This window comes from Protopterus annectens, chromosome 11.part0 (assembly GCF_019279795.1).
Source record: "Protopterus annectens isolate FY-2018-M chromosome 11.part0, PAN1.0, whole genome shotgun sequence".
Lineage (NCBI taxonomy): Eukaryota > Metazoa > Chordata > Ceratodontiformes > Protopteridae > Protopterus > Protopterus annectens.
Window position 1 is genome coordinate 311,372,342 of NC_056745.1, and position 16,508 is coordinate 311,388,849.

At 42.1% G+C, this 16,508-nt stretch overlaps 1 protein-coding gene across 1 annotated transcript in view; it reads left to right on the plus strand.

Moving 5' to 3' along the window:
• Positions 1-16,508, plus strand: part of NEDD1 (NEDD1 gamma-tubulin ring complex targeting factor) — a 955,822-nt gene that overhangs the window by 582,630 nt on the left and 356,684 nt on the right. The window contains exon 11 of the mRNA XM_044087817.1: positions 3,873-4,078. Coding sequence (XP_043943752.1) covers positions 3,873-4,078 — 206 coding nt within the window. The remainder of the gene's footprint in view (positions 1-3,872; positions 4,079-16,508) is intronic.

Here is a 16,508-nt window from a genome sequence, read left to right on the forward strand (position 1 = left end):
TACGGCCGCTGTGGTGCAGCAGTTAGCATTGTCGCCTCACAGCAAGAAGTTCTCCAGTTTAATTCTCGGCTGGAGTGCCTTCTGTACAGAGTTTGCATATCCTCCCTGCAGTCAAGTGAACTTTAAAGACATGCAGGTAGGTGCATGACTGTGTGTGCCTTCTGTGAAGGTTGGGCACCGGGCTGGCAACTAGACACCATAAAAATCCGCTGGCAGTCAATAGTGTAATGGTGATCCACTGTGGTAACCCCTAAGCAGGAAAAGCTGAAAGACTTTTTAGGTCTGAATGGTGGATGACTTTTAAGATATATGAAAAATGTTTGTACAGTGGCAGTATGATGTAAGAATAGTATAGAATAATATATAAAGATGCATTGAAGAATTTAGAAAATGATTTAAGAGTATTTTGATAAAGAAAAAGAATTATATAGAAGAAATCGAGAAAATTAAAGAATTATTCAAACAAAGATTTTTTTTGCAAGAAAAAAAGAGTAGTAGTTGTATTTGCATAGATAAGGAGACTAGTAAAGGAAGACAGTAGGGTAAAGAGAGAAATGAAAAATGCAAAAGAAATAGTAAACTCAGGAAAACAAGAATATTGTAGTAGAATATGTACAAGAAATGTTTAAAAAAAGAAATTGACAGTAACATGAGAAGTAAAAAAAGTTTTTAGAGAAAGAAAATAAAGAATTTGAAAAGGTAATTACATTATATGAGTTAGGTAAAGTATTGGGGCAAGTGAATATAGATTCAGCTGTAGGACCAGATGGAATAGGATACACAATGTATAAAAGTTTAATGGAATGGCAAAAAGAATATTTTATAAAGATTTTGAAGGAATGGTTAATGAAGGTTTTTATGTATGAAGAATTACACAGTGGAATACTCAAATTTATTTGGAAGAAAGAAGAAAAAAAATACAAACCTGGAGACCGATAGTACTGAATAATAATGATTATAAGATGAAAAGTGTGATGGAGGCTAGTTTGTATAGCTTAAAGAGTAACGGATATCAGGAATGATTAATGATCGTAAAAGAAACTGTGGATAATGATATAAATAGAAGTTAAAAAGCTAAATTTTTGATAGGGAATCTTGATAAGGCATTTGATACATTAAAACTTGACATTTTATTGACAATAATGAAAAATACAATACAAGTGCAAAAATTAGGAAATAATGTCTGCCTATAGAAATAAAGGAAAACTTCTAGTAAATAGTTGTTTAAGTAAAGAGGTACATATGAAGAGTGGGTTAAGATAGGAATGTCAAATGAGTGATATACCTTTTGCTTTAATTATGACTGTGATTGTGTGTAAAGTAAATTGCAAAATGCAGGACATAGGATAGCTAACACTTGAATGGTTAAGTATTCCAGGTTTGTTAACTTATGCAGATGTAATTGCAAAAAAAAAGACTTTGATAAAAGATGTAATATTTTATTTAAATGATTGTTTAGAAGTAATAGAAATGGTTTTAAACAAAAAGAAAAGTAAAGGATTAGGCAATGTAGTAAAGATAGGAGTACATTTTGCAGTGAATGAAATCCCTGTCTTGGGTATAAAATTTAGGAATAAGAATGCATGTAGAATCCAATGGAAAAAAATAATAGAAGAGTTAACAGAAATTTGTTTTGTTTTTCTGGAAGACATATCGATTATCATTTAGGAAAAGAATCTCTTGATGAATTCAGTTTTGTTGTGGAAAATATATTTAGCAAGTGTATTTATGTTGCCAGCAGTATTTGAAAAGAATTATTGCAGATATTTTTTCATTCATATGGGGTTCTAGATTAAATCCTACAAATAGAGGAATTTTAGATATAAAGTAGTACGAGGTTTTGGTTAATAAACCCAGTGATATATGCGGCTTCATTAATTTTATGTTAAGTGTTAAGGTGGATAAATTAAATAAAATGAAAGATTAATTGTAAAAATGTTTAAATGTAAGTGATAAAAAGAAGCAAAAGATAAAAAGCATATATAAATGAAGAAATGAAATGTTATCAAGAAAAAATACTAATGTGGAACATGATGAAACAGAAATATATAAAAATATGGTATATGAATATAAAGATGCATTATTTATAGCAAAGAAAAATTAAAGCTATAAGGATAAGAAACAAATGGTGTAACAAAAAATAGAATGTCAAGATTTTTTATGGAGACTGGAAATAGGACAAATTACCAGTGAAAGAAAACATACCATATTGTTGTGTCTTTCGGCTTTTCCCAGGTAGGGGTCACCACAGCGGAACTCCGGTCCACTAATGATTGGCAGTAGATTTTTACGTGCCGAGTTGCCGGCCCTGACGCACAACCTTCGAAAAATATTTTTATATTTTGGGAAAGATTAAACTACTGAACGTGTTTCTGAACTGTAAGAGTATTGAAATTATGGAAAAGTTACATAAAGAAAAAGTAGTGGAAAAGATAAATATGGATATAAGAATAGAAAAGAGTATGTTAAAAGAATAGGTAAATTATGTTGCATGGAATGAAAGGATAAATAACATTTTTAAATGGAAAATGGATTTTGGCAGCAGTACTGAGTAAATTTATATGGTGGCTATAGAAAAAGGAATAGAGGTCTAATGAGTATAGAAATTTAACACAAAGTTTGAATGTATAATAAGTTAAAGAAGGAAGTGGAAAACTATATATATATATATATATATATATATATATATATATATATATATATATATATATATACACACACACACACACACATTTGTAAATATTTTGTAAATATATAAATATTTTGTAAGTAATGTTTTTATTTGTATAAATAATGGCCCCCTACTCTCTTCCGTAAATGCTGTGGGATCTTTTACATCCTCCTGAACTACTGCCAATCCGAGCAGATGGAGCCTTAGTTTAACATTTCCTCCGAAGGACAACAGACTCGTGTAGCACCCCCTTATGCTGCACTGCAGTGTCAGCAGCTGAATAGAATCCACAGCCTTCTACACCAAAGACAAGTGTGGTACCTGTTGTGCCACTGACATACCTAAACCAAGATTGGTAGTTCTGGATTTTTGGGATTCCCCCTCCGGATATGATAAAGAATAAAAGAAAATTGAAGGTGTCATGGGAGTTTGAAATCCTCTAGATCTGTAAATACGGGTAATTTGATCACTTTGTATGTTTCATCTGTCTAAGTTTGGTATTCCTTTCAAGACCTCTAAGCCCTGTTTTGTATTCTAGATGAATGGTGGATTGTTTTTCTTCTTCTTCTTCTTCTTCTTTCGGCTTTTCCCGGTCAGGGGTCGCCACAGCGGATCACCTTGTCCGCACATTGAATGGCAGTGGAGTTTTACGGTGTCGAGTTGCCAGCCTGGCGCCCAACCTTCCACAGAAGGCACACTCACACGCACACCTAGGGCCAATTTAGAGTGTCCAATCCACCTGCAGCATGTCTTTTAAATAGTTTTAAAACCCTAAGTTAAGTTAGAAGGGAACACTGAATGAGTCAGGACTTGATATATCTGGAGATGAGGATGCCTGTCAACCGTATGTCTAGAATATGTTTTGGAAAGAGTAAACTGTAACGATTAGCTGCGATTAACTGGACAATGGCTGAGGAATGTACATAGTGTTCATAGTTTTTTCAAGTTTATGTGCATGTTCTGCTTTCTGTTTTTCTTGATAAAAATCAATAAAATTCATTTTTTTAAGTAGCCATTTTCTGAGCATTTGTTTTGAGGTGGGATGAGAACATGCAGACTCAAAACTCTTTTTGAAGAAAAATACTGTACTCCATTGTCATTTTTCTTTTTTCATTTTAGAACAAAATTGTTGTTATATGTTCATTTTCGTTGTTTTAGAACTTTTGAAAACCTCTTATTTACTAGATTTTTATTTTAAAAGGTTTGGAATTTCTGTCTCATTTGGGCGATGTACTTCCAACTAGAAAGAATCCCATAGGTGCAAGTACACAGGAGACCCTGAATTCTAGTCCACTACTTATTTATAAAGACTCTCCATTAAATAGGACTGATGAAGAAACTCGAGAGCAGTACATAACTAACAGAAACCTTATAGGAAAACAAGAACCCATTGATTTGCCAAAACAGGTACTAAAGTAATTTTTTAAACATCAGAGTAAGTAACTATTAATGATTGTTTACTGCAGACCATGTTATATGTTGAACAGTTGCAAAAAGACAGATTTGATGTTTTTTAGGTGCTGTTGATAACTTGTAATCATGGAAAAAATGCACATTAGTGCTGAGGGTTGGGCAAATCTATCTTCACTGCATTTCTGATCATTCTATAGGTTACTTAAATTTTAACTTTGAATTGTAGCAGGTTAGTTGGTCGTGAGACCTTTTAAGTTAGGTTAAGTATTCTGTTCTCTGCATTTGTTTTACTTGTTCAAGTCGTGATACACAATCATGCCTGGCTCCACCTTATAGACTTTCAAATGAATTTCAAGACAGCCTTTATTAACACCGCTTTCAGTGTTTCTAAACTTTTTGGGCAACAAGCTAAACAAAACTGGAAGACTAAAAAATGAACGGGAAGGGGGAAAAGCTTTGCAGTTATTGGTATAAGGTATATGATTCCAAACCACACCTTTTCTAGGATGCAGAATATCCCATAACAGAAATGGTTTAGATATCGCCAACAGGTACAGAAAAGCTGAGTAATTGCAGTGGTTATTTCCTTGGAAGCATCAACCAAACAGTGGCTCTCAGTCAAGAGGAAGAGCAGTAGCAATCTCCCTGAGGCCTTCCTTGATGCTTGATTTTAAGAGGTAGCCTGAAGCCATCTGTCCCTCTACCTGCCAGCATTGGAGACCATCACACACACACAGCTAGTGGATTTTGGACATAATGTGCAGAGGCTGTGTAATCCCCTTTCTCCCCCCGAGTCATGTGCCATTTAATTTCCTCACTTCTCAACTCATCAGAAGAGGGGGGGCCATTTTTAAATGACTCAAACTTCTGAAAGGGAGCCATCCAGGAGGTCTCTTCAGACCAGAGAGTAGGTTTGACTTTGTACTCAAAATGCTTTTCACTGCCAGAAAAAAAAGGAATCCAGGCCCATTCTATATCTAAATGGCCTAAACCACTTCATACCAAAACATAATTTTCTGGATGGTCACTGTGAGATAGAGTCTTTGCTTGTCATGAGGAAGTTGGATGTCCTCTTTGGACCGCCAAGTAGCATGCATGTATATCAAGATAGCCAAGCAGTTGAGGAGGTTCCTTCAATTCTGAATGGAGCCAGTCATTACCAGTTCAAGGCGGTTTCCTTTGGACTCCCCTCTGCCCCCCCCCCATGCTCTTTCCGTGTTTGCATTGAATTAGAAGCAACAAGGTATTGGGGGGTCTTCCCATACACGAGTGACTGGCTTTTATCTTCTACAGCATTCAAGAAGTTAATAGCAGCTTGGGATCCTCTCTTGTCCTACAATTTCAGAACTTTGAGTTTGTAAGATGTTGGCTGTTTAGCATTCTTTGCAAAGAAGGTCTTTACCAGAAAAGGTTCCTCTTATTTTGCAAGGAATGACTAGGCTTTATCAAGTTAGTTCTGTACCAGTTGTTATGGAGCTGCGGTTGCTGGGCCTCTTGGCAGCCCAGTATTCCCTCTCTTTTTTAGCATGGTAGCACACAAGGGCTCCCCAGTGTATGTTGGAGACCCAGTATTAGGATCTGATTTTGAACCACATCAAAAGTACCTTAACATGTCACTAACACCTGGAATTGTGAATTACCTATTTCTGTCTTTCTGTGAGAAGCACCTTCCGTCTTCCCAGCTCCCAACTGAGTCTTAAAACAGATGCTTCAGCCCCCAAATTGTGGGGGGGGGGGGAGTTGCCAAGGATGGATAATCCAAGGTGTGTTGTCAGACTGAGGTAAGCCTTCATGTCACTGACCTGGATATGAAGATTGTATTTCATACCCTCAAGCATTCCAGGATGCCCTTCCTCACCCAGTATTCACTATAAGAACCAGTGATAATTCTGTATATTAGTAAGTATGGGAGAATGCATTCCTACCTGGTATAGAGGCAGTGAGGTATTATGAATGAGTTGTGTAAAAGGGGTGCTTTCTGGTAGTTGCACCCATTCCCAGAGAAGCCATGTTTATGGTAGCAGGCTTAGAAAATATCTGATGATGCTATGTGTGATCTTTTCTGCTGAGAGAGGAAGTTTTGTTGTGACCTGTTTGCCTTCTCAAACCATGCCAGCTGCAATGACTTTTCTCTAGTTCTTCCTCTTGGTCAGCAGCCCAGGGATGGGTCTGTATCATAAGAGCGAAAGTTCAAAAGAATGAACACACTTATGATCGAAAATGCCGGACATCGAAACGATTTTTTCTGGGGTCGCAGTACAGTGAGGATAGGAATATTTGCCCTTTCCTCACTGTAGTGCCACCACGGTGCTGTAATATATATTTAGCGGGGGGGGGGGGCACAGCCCCCCACAATATAAAGTTTGATGTTTGAGCGTTCATTCTTTTGAACTTTCGCTCATATGATATAGACCCCCAGGGACACCTTAGTCCTCTGATGGCTTGCAGGTCTCTTTTATGCCTTGCATCCAGATAGCCCTGTTCTGGCCACTACAAGTCTCGTTCCCCATGCACTGGCCTTACCTTCTGAAAAAGTCTCTTAGATTAAGACCTTTCAGTACCCTGCTAATTCATCTTTATTTCAAGCTTCGCCTGAGCCAACATGCCATCAAGATGATTACGTTGTTTCTCCCAATTCCGATTATGGCCAGGGATACAGTATACCCTGAGAAATAGTCCAAATCCTTATTTCTGCCAAGAAGCCCAGTATCAGTAAAATTTACAAAAGCAAATGGATTTTTGTTTGGCCTCAGCGAAAAGGATGGATAACTTTTCAGCTCCAGATTCTGAAGTTCAAAATCTTCTTGTGCAAATATATGAATCTTATCTCGCCTTCATTCTTGCTGGATGGGTTCGGAGCCGACCTCGGCTCCGACTCGGCCACTCTAAAAGCTCGAGAGTTGGTTCCACCGGCTCGAAGCTCCCCTTATATCCCACAATGCTAGGCGTGAGTTACCTCAGATCTCGTTTGCCGCTACAGCGATCGAGGTGTGTTTTCTACCGGCTCCAGGTTAGTGAAAGTTAGACTAGTTTAAATTCTTTAGACTTAGGCTAGCTTAGTGTATTTTTCTTTCCCCATAGTGTAGTGGACTTATTATCCCTTCTACCTTTTATTCAGCCCCCTTTTTTCCAAAGAACTTATAGTTCTTTCCCTAAGGTCTTCGGGCCCTTCCTCCCTATCCTTAGGGTGTGTATGTGTTTGATTAGGGAGTTTTATTTTAACTTACCTTTAGTTTAAATAATTCCCTTTGAACCCTATCAGTGTAATCTGTGTGTGTGTGTTTTCTGTGTGTGATTACACTTCGGTTCCTTGAATATGTCCAAGGATACAAAGGTCTCAGGCTTCAAGAAGTGTGACTCGTGCTGTCAGAAAATGTCTCTGACAGACGGTCACACTTCTTGTGTGTATTGCCTGGGACCTTTACACCTGCAGGACTCTTGTGCTGTATGCCATGGCTTCAGCCCTAGAGTCCTGCAGGAGAAAAAATAAACTCATTTTGAGGGGTTTAATCAAGCCTGAAGGTTCCCTTTCTGTGTCATCGGGGAAACCTTCTAAGGCTTCTAAGACCTCGGCTCCAGCTTCAGAGTCAAGGCCTAAGGCTTTGAAGCCTACTGCTTCATCGGCTCCGGCTGGAGCCGATGAGTCTTTGACTGCAGTATCCGTGGTTTCCTCGGCTCCGGCCGGAGCCGAGGCATTAGAGATTCCTGGGTCGGCTCCGATCAGACCATCGGAGCCGACATCTAGAAAGAGATCGAGGTCACCGTCCCTTGGCTCCAGCGTCTCCCCTGCTGTCTGAACGGAGCCATAGATCTCACTCCTCCAGGTCATCGAGGCTCTCAGATCACGACCTCCAGAGGGTAGTGAGTAGACTTTTGAAGTCCGAGGCATTGGCCCAAATGCTCCAGAGTCCGACTCATCAGTCGATGCCTCAACTTGTTCCAATAAATATTCCTCCTCCGACTCCTTTGAGCTCGGAGCCGGGGCGTCTCGGGACCGAGACTGTGGTAGCGTCGGAGCCGATACATTTGTCTTCGGCTCCGTCGTCGGCTCCGATTTCTTCTTTTGAAGAATCTCGGCGCCGGGCTTCCCTCGTCGGCTCCGAGGGGGTGAGTGGCATCGGACCCTTGTCCGACCCCCCTCTCCCTCTCGGTGCTTCGGCGCTGGTGAGTTCGGCTCCGACATCGGCCTCGGAGCCATCTCTGTCAGTGCCGAGAGAAGTTCTCAGCTTCTCGGAGCGGGGACCTCTGGCTCTGCCGGACAGGGGTGCATTCGAGGTCATGCGGAGTGTGTTGGAACCTTGTTCGACTCCACAGTCGGCTCCGTCCGCCCCTCCCTCTTCGGTGCCTTTGGTTATGTCGACTCACTCCCTCATCCCAGACCGCAGAGAGCAAGCTCCTCAAGAATCCCCTGTGGGGATCTCATCCTCTTCCGAGGCCTCTCCTGAATTGGCAGGGGAGCCCCTAGGAAGAGAAAGTGTAAGAGGAAGCACATAGACTCAGCTGAGTCTGTCACCTCTGACACAGATTTAGAGGATTCCGAGGGTTCCCACGTTCCCCTTCTGAAGATGTCTCTTTCGCAGACATTCTAGAGATCCTGAAACAGAGGGGAAATTGGCCAGCCCTTAACCCTTCGGAGGATGAATCTGTGTATCTTGAGGCGTTTGGCTCTCGCCCTTTCACCTCCTGGGTGTCCCCCCCCTTTGATCCCCTCATGCAGGTGGTTGCAAAGAAGGCCTGGACGGCTCCTGATTCAGTGGACCCTACCCCCAGGAGACCCTCCAAATTTATAACAGCACCAACTGACAAGCAATTTCTCACAAAAGGTGTTTCTGTGGATGCTATGGTGGTAGCTGCTGCCACCAAGAAGGAACTAGCTGATCCTTCAGTGCCTGTTCATCCCCCTAACAAAGAATCTAGGTCTATGGACAGGTACGGGAAGCGGATGTTCTCGTCAGCGACCTTTGCTATGCATTCGCTGAACTACCTGTGCCATTTTACTCGTCTTCAAAGAGACTTGATCAAAGAAGCGAGTGACATGTTGAAGGATCCTACGGCTGCGGGTTTTCAAGACAAGATGAACACTCAGCTGGCTACCCTGAACTCCATAGCTAACTCCTCCATGCGCCTCCTTTCTTATGCGGCTGATGGAGCGAGCAGGGCCGCAGGGACAGGTGTGGCCTTACGCAGGCATGCCTGGATGCGGCTATGCAACTTTGTGGACCCCTTTAAAACGTCTTTCACTAATTCCCCGTTTGATGGATCATCTCTTTTTGGTCCTCAGGTGAAAGAAACCTTGACTAGGTGCGAGACAGATGGCAAAACTCTTTCTGCCGTCGGAGTCCGTTTTTCTATTCCTTCTAGGCCTTACCCCAAAGGCCAGAAAAGTGGGAAAATGTGGTTCCGCAAACAATCTCAAGGGACTTCGCCTGACGCACAGAGTCGGTTCCCCGCCAGAGGCAGAGGGGGGAACAACAATGGTAGACGTCGCCCTAGAGGCAGGGGGGGTCCGCAGAACCAGGGCAATCGAGAAGTCTTCTCTGATAAGCCCTTTCAGCATCCCTGAGGTGTTGCCCGACTGCCCACCTTCGGAGGCAGTCGGGGGAAGATTGTCACTGTACCCAGAAGCCTGGCTATCCCTGACTCAAGACAAATGGGTACAGTCCATCATTTCCGAAGGCTATTCCATTCCCTTCGTTCGCATTCCGAACCAATCAAAAAAATCCCTTCCAGATGTTCCACCCGCTCAAAGGGATCTTGCAGCTTTGGAAATTTCAAAGCTGCTTGCAAAAAGAGCAATTCAGCCAGTTCCAGCAGACCAGCAAGGATCCGGAATCTACTCCAGGTTCTTTTAGTTCCAAAGAAAACAGGGGACTGGAGACCAATTTTGGATCTCAGTATCTTGAACAAGTCAGTCAAGAAAACAAGATTTCGGATGGTCACGCTGCAGTCCATCTTTCCCCTTTTGGGAAAGGGAAACTGGATGTGCTCTATAGACCTTCAGGATGCGTACTATCACATAAAAATGAACAGACGCTCCAGAAGATTCCTCCGCTTCAGGCTGGGAACCAGTCATTTTCAATTCAGGGCCCTGCCCTTTGGTCTCACCACTGCCCCCCGGGTGTTTACCAAATGCATGGCAGTGGTAGCTTCTCACCTGAGACGTCAAGGATTCCAGGTGTTTCCATATTTGGACGACTGGCTCCTCACAGCTCCCACCAAGCATCTTCTTCTAGTGGCCAGGGACTACACCTTTCGCATTTGTCAAAATTTAGGCATTTCAATAAATTGCGAAAAGTCTGTTTTGTCGCCTTGTCGTACTATTACCTTCATAGGCGCAAATCTAGACACAGTCAACATGTCTGCGAGACTAACAGATCAGAGAATAACAGACATACACAAACTGGTCTCGCTCCTCTTCAGCAGCAACAGAATCAAAGCCAGATTAGTTCTGAAAGTGTTGGGGATTATGGCGGCTGCCATACCTCTGCTTCCATTAGCCAGGTTCCACATGAGAATCCTTCAATGGATGCTCTTCACGCAATGGTCATACCAGCAACTTCCGATGTCCCACGCCATTATGATTACGCAGACATGCAGGAATCATCTTCTGTGGTGGATGTCTTCCCCTCAGCTCTTATTGGGAAGACCCTTTGTCCCTTCCCCTCCGGTTGCTACTCTGACAACGGACGCCTCCCTGATCGGGTGGGGGGGGCATTATCAGGGCAGAACTGTCCAGGGCACATGGCAACCACACGAATGCCACTTGCACATAAATGTTCTAGAGATGAGAGCAGTGCTTTTAGCGTTGCAAGCCCTTCAAGACTCTCTTCCCTTGGGAACGATAGAAATCCAGACGGACAATATGTCTGTAGTGCGGTATATCAACAAACAAGGCGGAACCAGGTCCTACCCCCTGTGTCGAGAAGCACTCAGACTGTGGCAATGGGCGATTTCCTCTCAGCGGTTTCTGATAGCAACGCACATCCCCGGGAAGTCCAATCAAATCGCGGGCAAGTTGAGCAGAGCTATCCTCATGCCTCACGAGTGGTCTCTGAAAGACTCTGTTGTGAGAGAAATTTTTCTCAAGTGGGGTCAGCCTTGCTGCGACCTTTTTGCTACTCCCCAAAACAGCAAGTGCAGAGATTATTTCACCCTATTCCCTCTACCAGGTCAGCCCAGCAGAGACGCTCTAGTCCAAGTTTGGCCCCGGGGACTTCTGTATGCATTTCCTCCCTTCCCACTAATCTCTCAAGTGATACAGAAAGCTGTCGCTCAGAAGGCCTCGTTGATCCTCATTGCTCCTTACTGGCCTCGACAGGTTTGGTTCCCCTTTCTACATCAATTTCTGTTGGAGCGACCTTGGCATCTGGACCTAGTTCCAGATCTTTTGATCCATCAGTCGGGTCAGTTTCATCGCTCCCTTCCCTCTCTGAACCTCACTGCTTGGTTCCTCCAATTCCAACCTTAGCCAGGCTTCCTCAAATATCTCACTCTGTCCGAGATATTTTGATAGCTTCCCATAAATCTTCCACTAGAAAGATTTATTTGAGTAAGTGGAAACGTTTCACCTATTGGGCTCAAAGAAGAGACATAGATCGTTTCACTGCTTCCATCCAAATGGTCCTTGATTTTCTAGCTGAACTCTTCCATGCAGGTTCATCTCCTTCTACTCTTAAAGTTCAATTGGCAGCTATTTCTAACTTTCATGTGGGCATTTCAGAGTCTGCCATCATGTCCCACAAGCTTTGCAAAGCCTTTTTGAAGGGAGTTTTTCTACTCAGACCTCCGATAAGAAATCCTCCTCCTCCTTGGGACCTAAATTTAGTTCTTAGTTCTTTGATTCTCTCCCCTTTCGAACCTGCAGCCTCCTGTTCTTTAAAATTGCTATCATGGAAGACTCTCTTTCTGGTAGCTATTACTTCAGCTAGAAGAGTTTCAGAACTTCATGCACTCAGCTGTCGACCTCCTTATCTGTTGTTCCATAAGGACAGGGTATCTTCTGAACCAACCCGTCTTTTTTACCTAAGATAGCCTCGGCGTCTAACCTAAATCAATGCATTGACCTCCCTGTGTTTTTTCCAGAATTTTCTAATAGGTCTGAACAAAAATTGCATTGGCTAGATGTTCATCGTCAGTTAAGGTACTATTTGGATAGAACCAAACAATTCAGAAAATCTGACCAGCTGTTTGTCTCTTATGCAGAAGGCAGAAAGGGACTTTCAGTTTCAAAGGTATCATTATCCAGATGGCTAACATCTCTGATTTCCCTTGTTTATGAAATTAGACACCAAAAGCTGCCTAACAAACCTAAAGCCCATTCTACCAGAGCTTTGGCTACTTCTGTAGCCTTCCAAGACAGACTGCCTATTGACACCATTTGTGCAGCGGCTACCTGGGCTACTCCTCACACTTTCATTTCTCATTATAAGTTGGATTTAGCTTCTAGGCATAGAGCTAACTTTGGTTCCACTATTCTCAAGAGTCTGTTCCGTTAGGCCACCCGGGACAAGGTGCTAGGGACGCGGTCCCATCCAGCAAGAATGAAGGCGAGATAGACAACTTAACATATAGAAGTTATGTTCTTACCATAACGTTCCATGTTAGTTGTCTTCTTCTCGCCTTCTTCTTGCGTCCCACCCTCCTTCCCCCTGGCCTGGACAGACCTAGAGGAGTTTGATTGTGACCTCTCTTTCTACCACCTCTTTACTTTAGGTATATGCTGCTGTGCATATTTTCCTGGATCAGGATGTAGGTCACCCTTCTCTTCTCCCTGGTTTATAGAGGTGGACTTTGTTTATAGTTATTCTATTACTATTATAAGCTGGGCCTAGCTTACAAACGAGATCTGAGGTAACTCACGCCTAGCATTGTGGGATATAAGGGGAGCCTCGAGCCGGTGGAACCAACTCTCGAGCTTTTAGAGTGGCAGTCGGGCCGAGGTCGGCTCCGAACCCATCCAGCAAGAAGAAGGCGAGAAGAAGACAACTAACATGGAACATTATGGTAAGAACATAACTTCTATTTTTTGTTAAACGTCTATATGGCAACTGTGTCCAATTTCCACTTTTCAAAAGTTTTTTGCTTTAAAGGTTTGTAACTTTCTCAGGGGAGCCTTTCTTATCAACCCAGTGCTTAGGGAGTCATTTCCACCCCGGGATCTCTCATTTGTTCTAGAGAAGCACACTCTGACCCCTTTTAGTTAGCATTTACAGCAGAGTTGAATTTTCTTTCCTGGAAAAAAACATTCTTGGTAACCATTACTTCTGCAAGAGTCCCTTATGCATTGATCTTCCATATCTGGTCCAGCAGAAAGATAGAGTGGTCTTGCAAGTTAATCCTGCCCTCGTATAACCACAGATGCAAATCTTAATCAGTCCTTTAGTACTACTGTTTATTCCTTACTGCACTATGTGGTTGTACATAGATAATTACACTTTTAAATGAGGAGGACTTAAGAACTGCAGAAGTGATGCAGAGCTGTTATGTTCCTAATAAACTGAGCACTACAGTTTCCAAATCTACTTCCTTAGTTTTTTATTTATTTATTTATTGAATTATTGACATTCGATTACCGGGAAAGTCCGACTGAGAAAGAGACCATTTTCAGTGGAGGCCTGGGGAGAAAAGCTGCAAAGTATTGCAAAACATTTTAAGACAGTAATTTTATAATCTTCAAACATACAAAAAACATCTACAGTTTAAATGATTTTCCCAAGTTAGACATAATATGAAAACATTGGTTAAGATCAGATACAAGCTTTATGAGTTATATGACAATGATTTAAAATTTAGAGAAATTTCAGCCAGTTTATAGAGAAATTAAAGTTGTTACTATAATTCAGACAGGAATTGCGGAGAGAAAAGCAGGCCTATGGTATGATTAGAGAGAAAACAACACAACGTTTTGTGTCTTTTTATGATTAGAGAGAAAGCCAGGGGAGAGAGAGATTGATAGAAGTAAGTAAGTGAATAAGGGAGCATAAGGAGGTGCAAGTTATGAATAAGTTATGAATAAGTGCTTCACATTTAGGGATGTAGTTTATCCTGGTGTTGAGCAAGAACAGAGACAGCTTTTGGTTAGGCAGTCTTTCAGAATGGTTTTGAAGGATGCGAGGGAGAGTATTGACCTGATGGATACAGGTAAGAAGTTCCAGACCTTAACAACATGGTATAAGTATAGACAGTGGCCAGCATATTTGATAAGTTTGTGGGCAGATGGACGTTTTTAGTCGCTGGATCATAATGACCGATTGTGAACATAGTTGTATAGAATGTTAATGTTTAGTGCTGGACAAGCAGATGGATGCTGGATAATTTTATAGGTGGTAAGAAGCTGCGTAGATGTTAGTTGATGGGGTAGTTCTAACCAGTTTAGGTTTTTATTACTATGCAGTGGTGGGTTCTGAAAGGGTAGTTTGTTACAAAATTAGCAGCTTTATTATAACATTGCTCATGTTTTGATTTTTGTGATGCCTGGAGGTCCATATCATATGTTCAAAGACTAAAAACACTGACTCACCTTTAGTCGACACAGAAATGTCGAAGCTGCATTTCATCAAACGGCCAAATCATCCTTTCCAAGGGAAAGAAATCAGTTGGCTGTTCCATTACATCTGCCCTTTCACCGACTGTAGTACGATCTCGGAGTTAGAATATTTAGTTGGGGTGTGTGTGTGTGGGGGGGGGGGGGGTTGAAGCCCCCCCACTTGTGTTTTTTGTTGGCCTACCGATTTCTTTCTTCTTTCCCTTGGAAAGAAATCTGTGATTTGGCCATTTGATAAACTGCGGGTTTGAGATTTCCGTGTCAACTAAAGGTGAGTCGACGTTTTTAGTCTTCATTTATATAATATAGACCCGGGAGGGCCATAAAGAAGCCTGGGAAGGAGATAAATGGCAGAAAGTGTTTTAGTTGTGTTGGTGAGAAAGTTTTTGGCTCTGTAAAGCATCCCTAGATGTCTTTCCATATCATTATTGCAGTATTCTTCACCTAAGGGATCTCCTGTCAAGTATAGTCCAGCATCCGGCCAGTATACCACAGTCTTCAGCTCTTACAAGTGCCATATGTCACACCTATGATCTCCACACATGACTTGGGGAATAAAGTTGATGTATGGATGCAGATACTCTGAAGTTCTTTGCCACCATTCTAAACTCCATTTTCAAACATCTGTCTGGTGCCTCTCTCGCCAGCAGGATTCTGTATTGGTGGAGGTTCCTTTGGTTAATTTGTTTGATCTGCCTCATGCTGCGTTGGCATATTTTTCAGTGAAAGCTCACCTTTCAGCAATTTCTGCTTATCTGCTCTTGAATGCTCCTGTGGCCTCTAGGTTTGAGATCAAACAATTCCTTAAAGGCATCCTTAATACTAGGCCTCCCAGGAAGCTTATTCTGCCTTTTTGGAACCTCAGTTTTGCACTTGATAAATTGTCCCAGGCTCCTTTTGAGCCTGCTTCCTCAACTTCCTTGCAACATTGTACTTGAAAGACTCTTCTGCTTTTTGTTCTTACTTCAGCCAAGAGGGTGCTTGAAATTCAGGCGGTCATGGCAATTCCTCCTTTTTTAGTTTTCCACAGAGATAATGTGTCCTGTACTAGTCCTTGTATGCCCAAGGTGGCTGATGAGTTGTCCCTTAATCAGTTCTGTTCATCTTCCTTTCTTTTTTCCTTCTCCACAGTCTGACAGTGAGAAGATTCTTTACACCTTGTATTTGCATGGGCAACTCAGATATTATTTAGATAAAACGAAAGTATTTTTTTTCAATCTGAGCAGCTTTTTGTTTCCTTTCATCCCAAGACTTAGGCTTTGGCTATTTCTAAGCAGACCATCTCCTGCATGATTGTTACTCTTTTCATAGCAACTATCTTTTCTCATCTCTAAAGATGCATTCTACTCGGGTAGTTGACTCCTTTGATGCCTTTTTCAAGGGTCTGGAAACTAATTTTATCTTGTGCGGCTGCTGTTTGGTCATCTGTTCATATTTTTAGTAAACAATATAGGTTGGCTGTTTCCAGGGCCAGAACAGGTTTTGCCAAGGCTATCCTGCATGGGTTTGTGGAGAGTTTTTCTCTGCCTTCCTCACAGGCATCCTTTTGACTGCTTGTACTCTCCCTTAGTGAAGAATACTACCACAGTGATACAGAAAGACATAATACAGTTGTGTAAAATCATAATAGTAGATGTCCTCCTCTTCACTGTTGCAGTATTCAGTCCCTCTCTCTTTCCCCTCTATCCTGACACTTGCCCAGTGTTCTGGATGCCCTCCTGGCCAAAGGGGCCCTTCTCCCTTCTTATAGGTTCATAAGTGTGTACTAGGCTAATGGCCCTCGAGCCTTTACAAGCCTAGCCCAAAGAAGTGCCCTGGCATTGTGCTGCCAACATTAGTTCCCAGTGCCTCTGTCAAGTAGAGCCGCTGTAGAGATCCCCA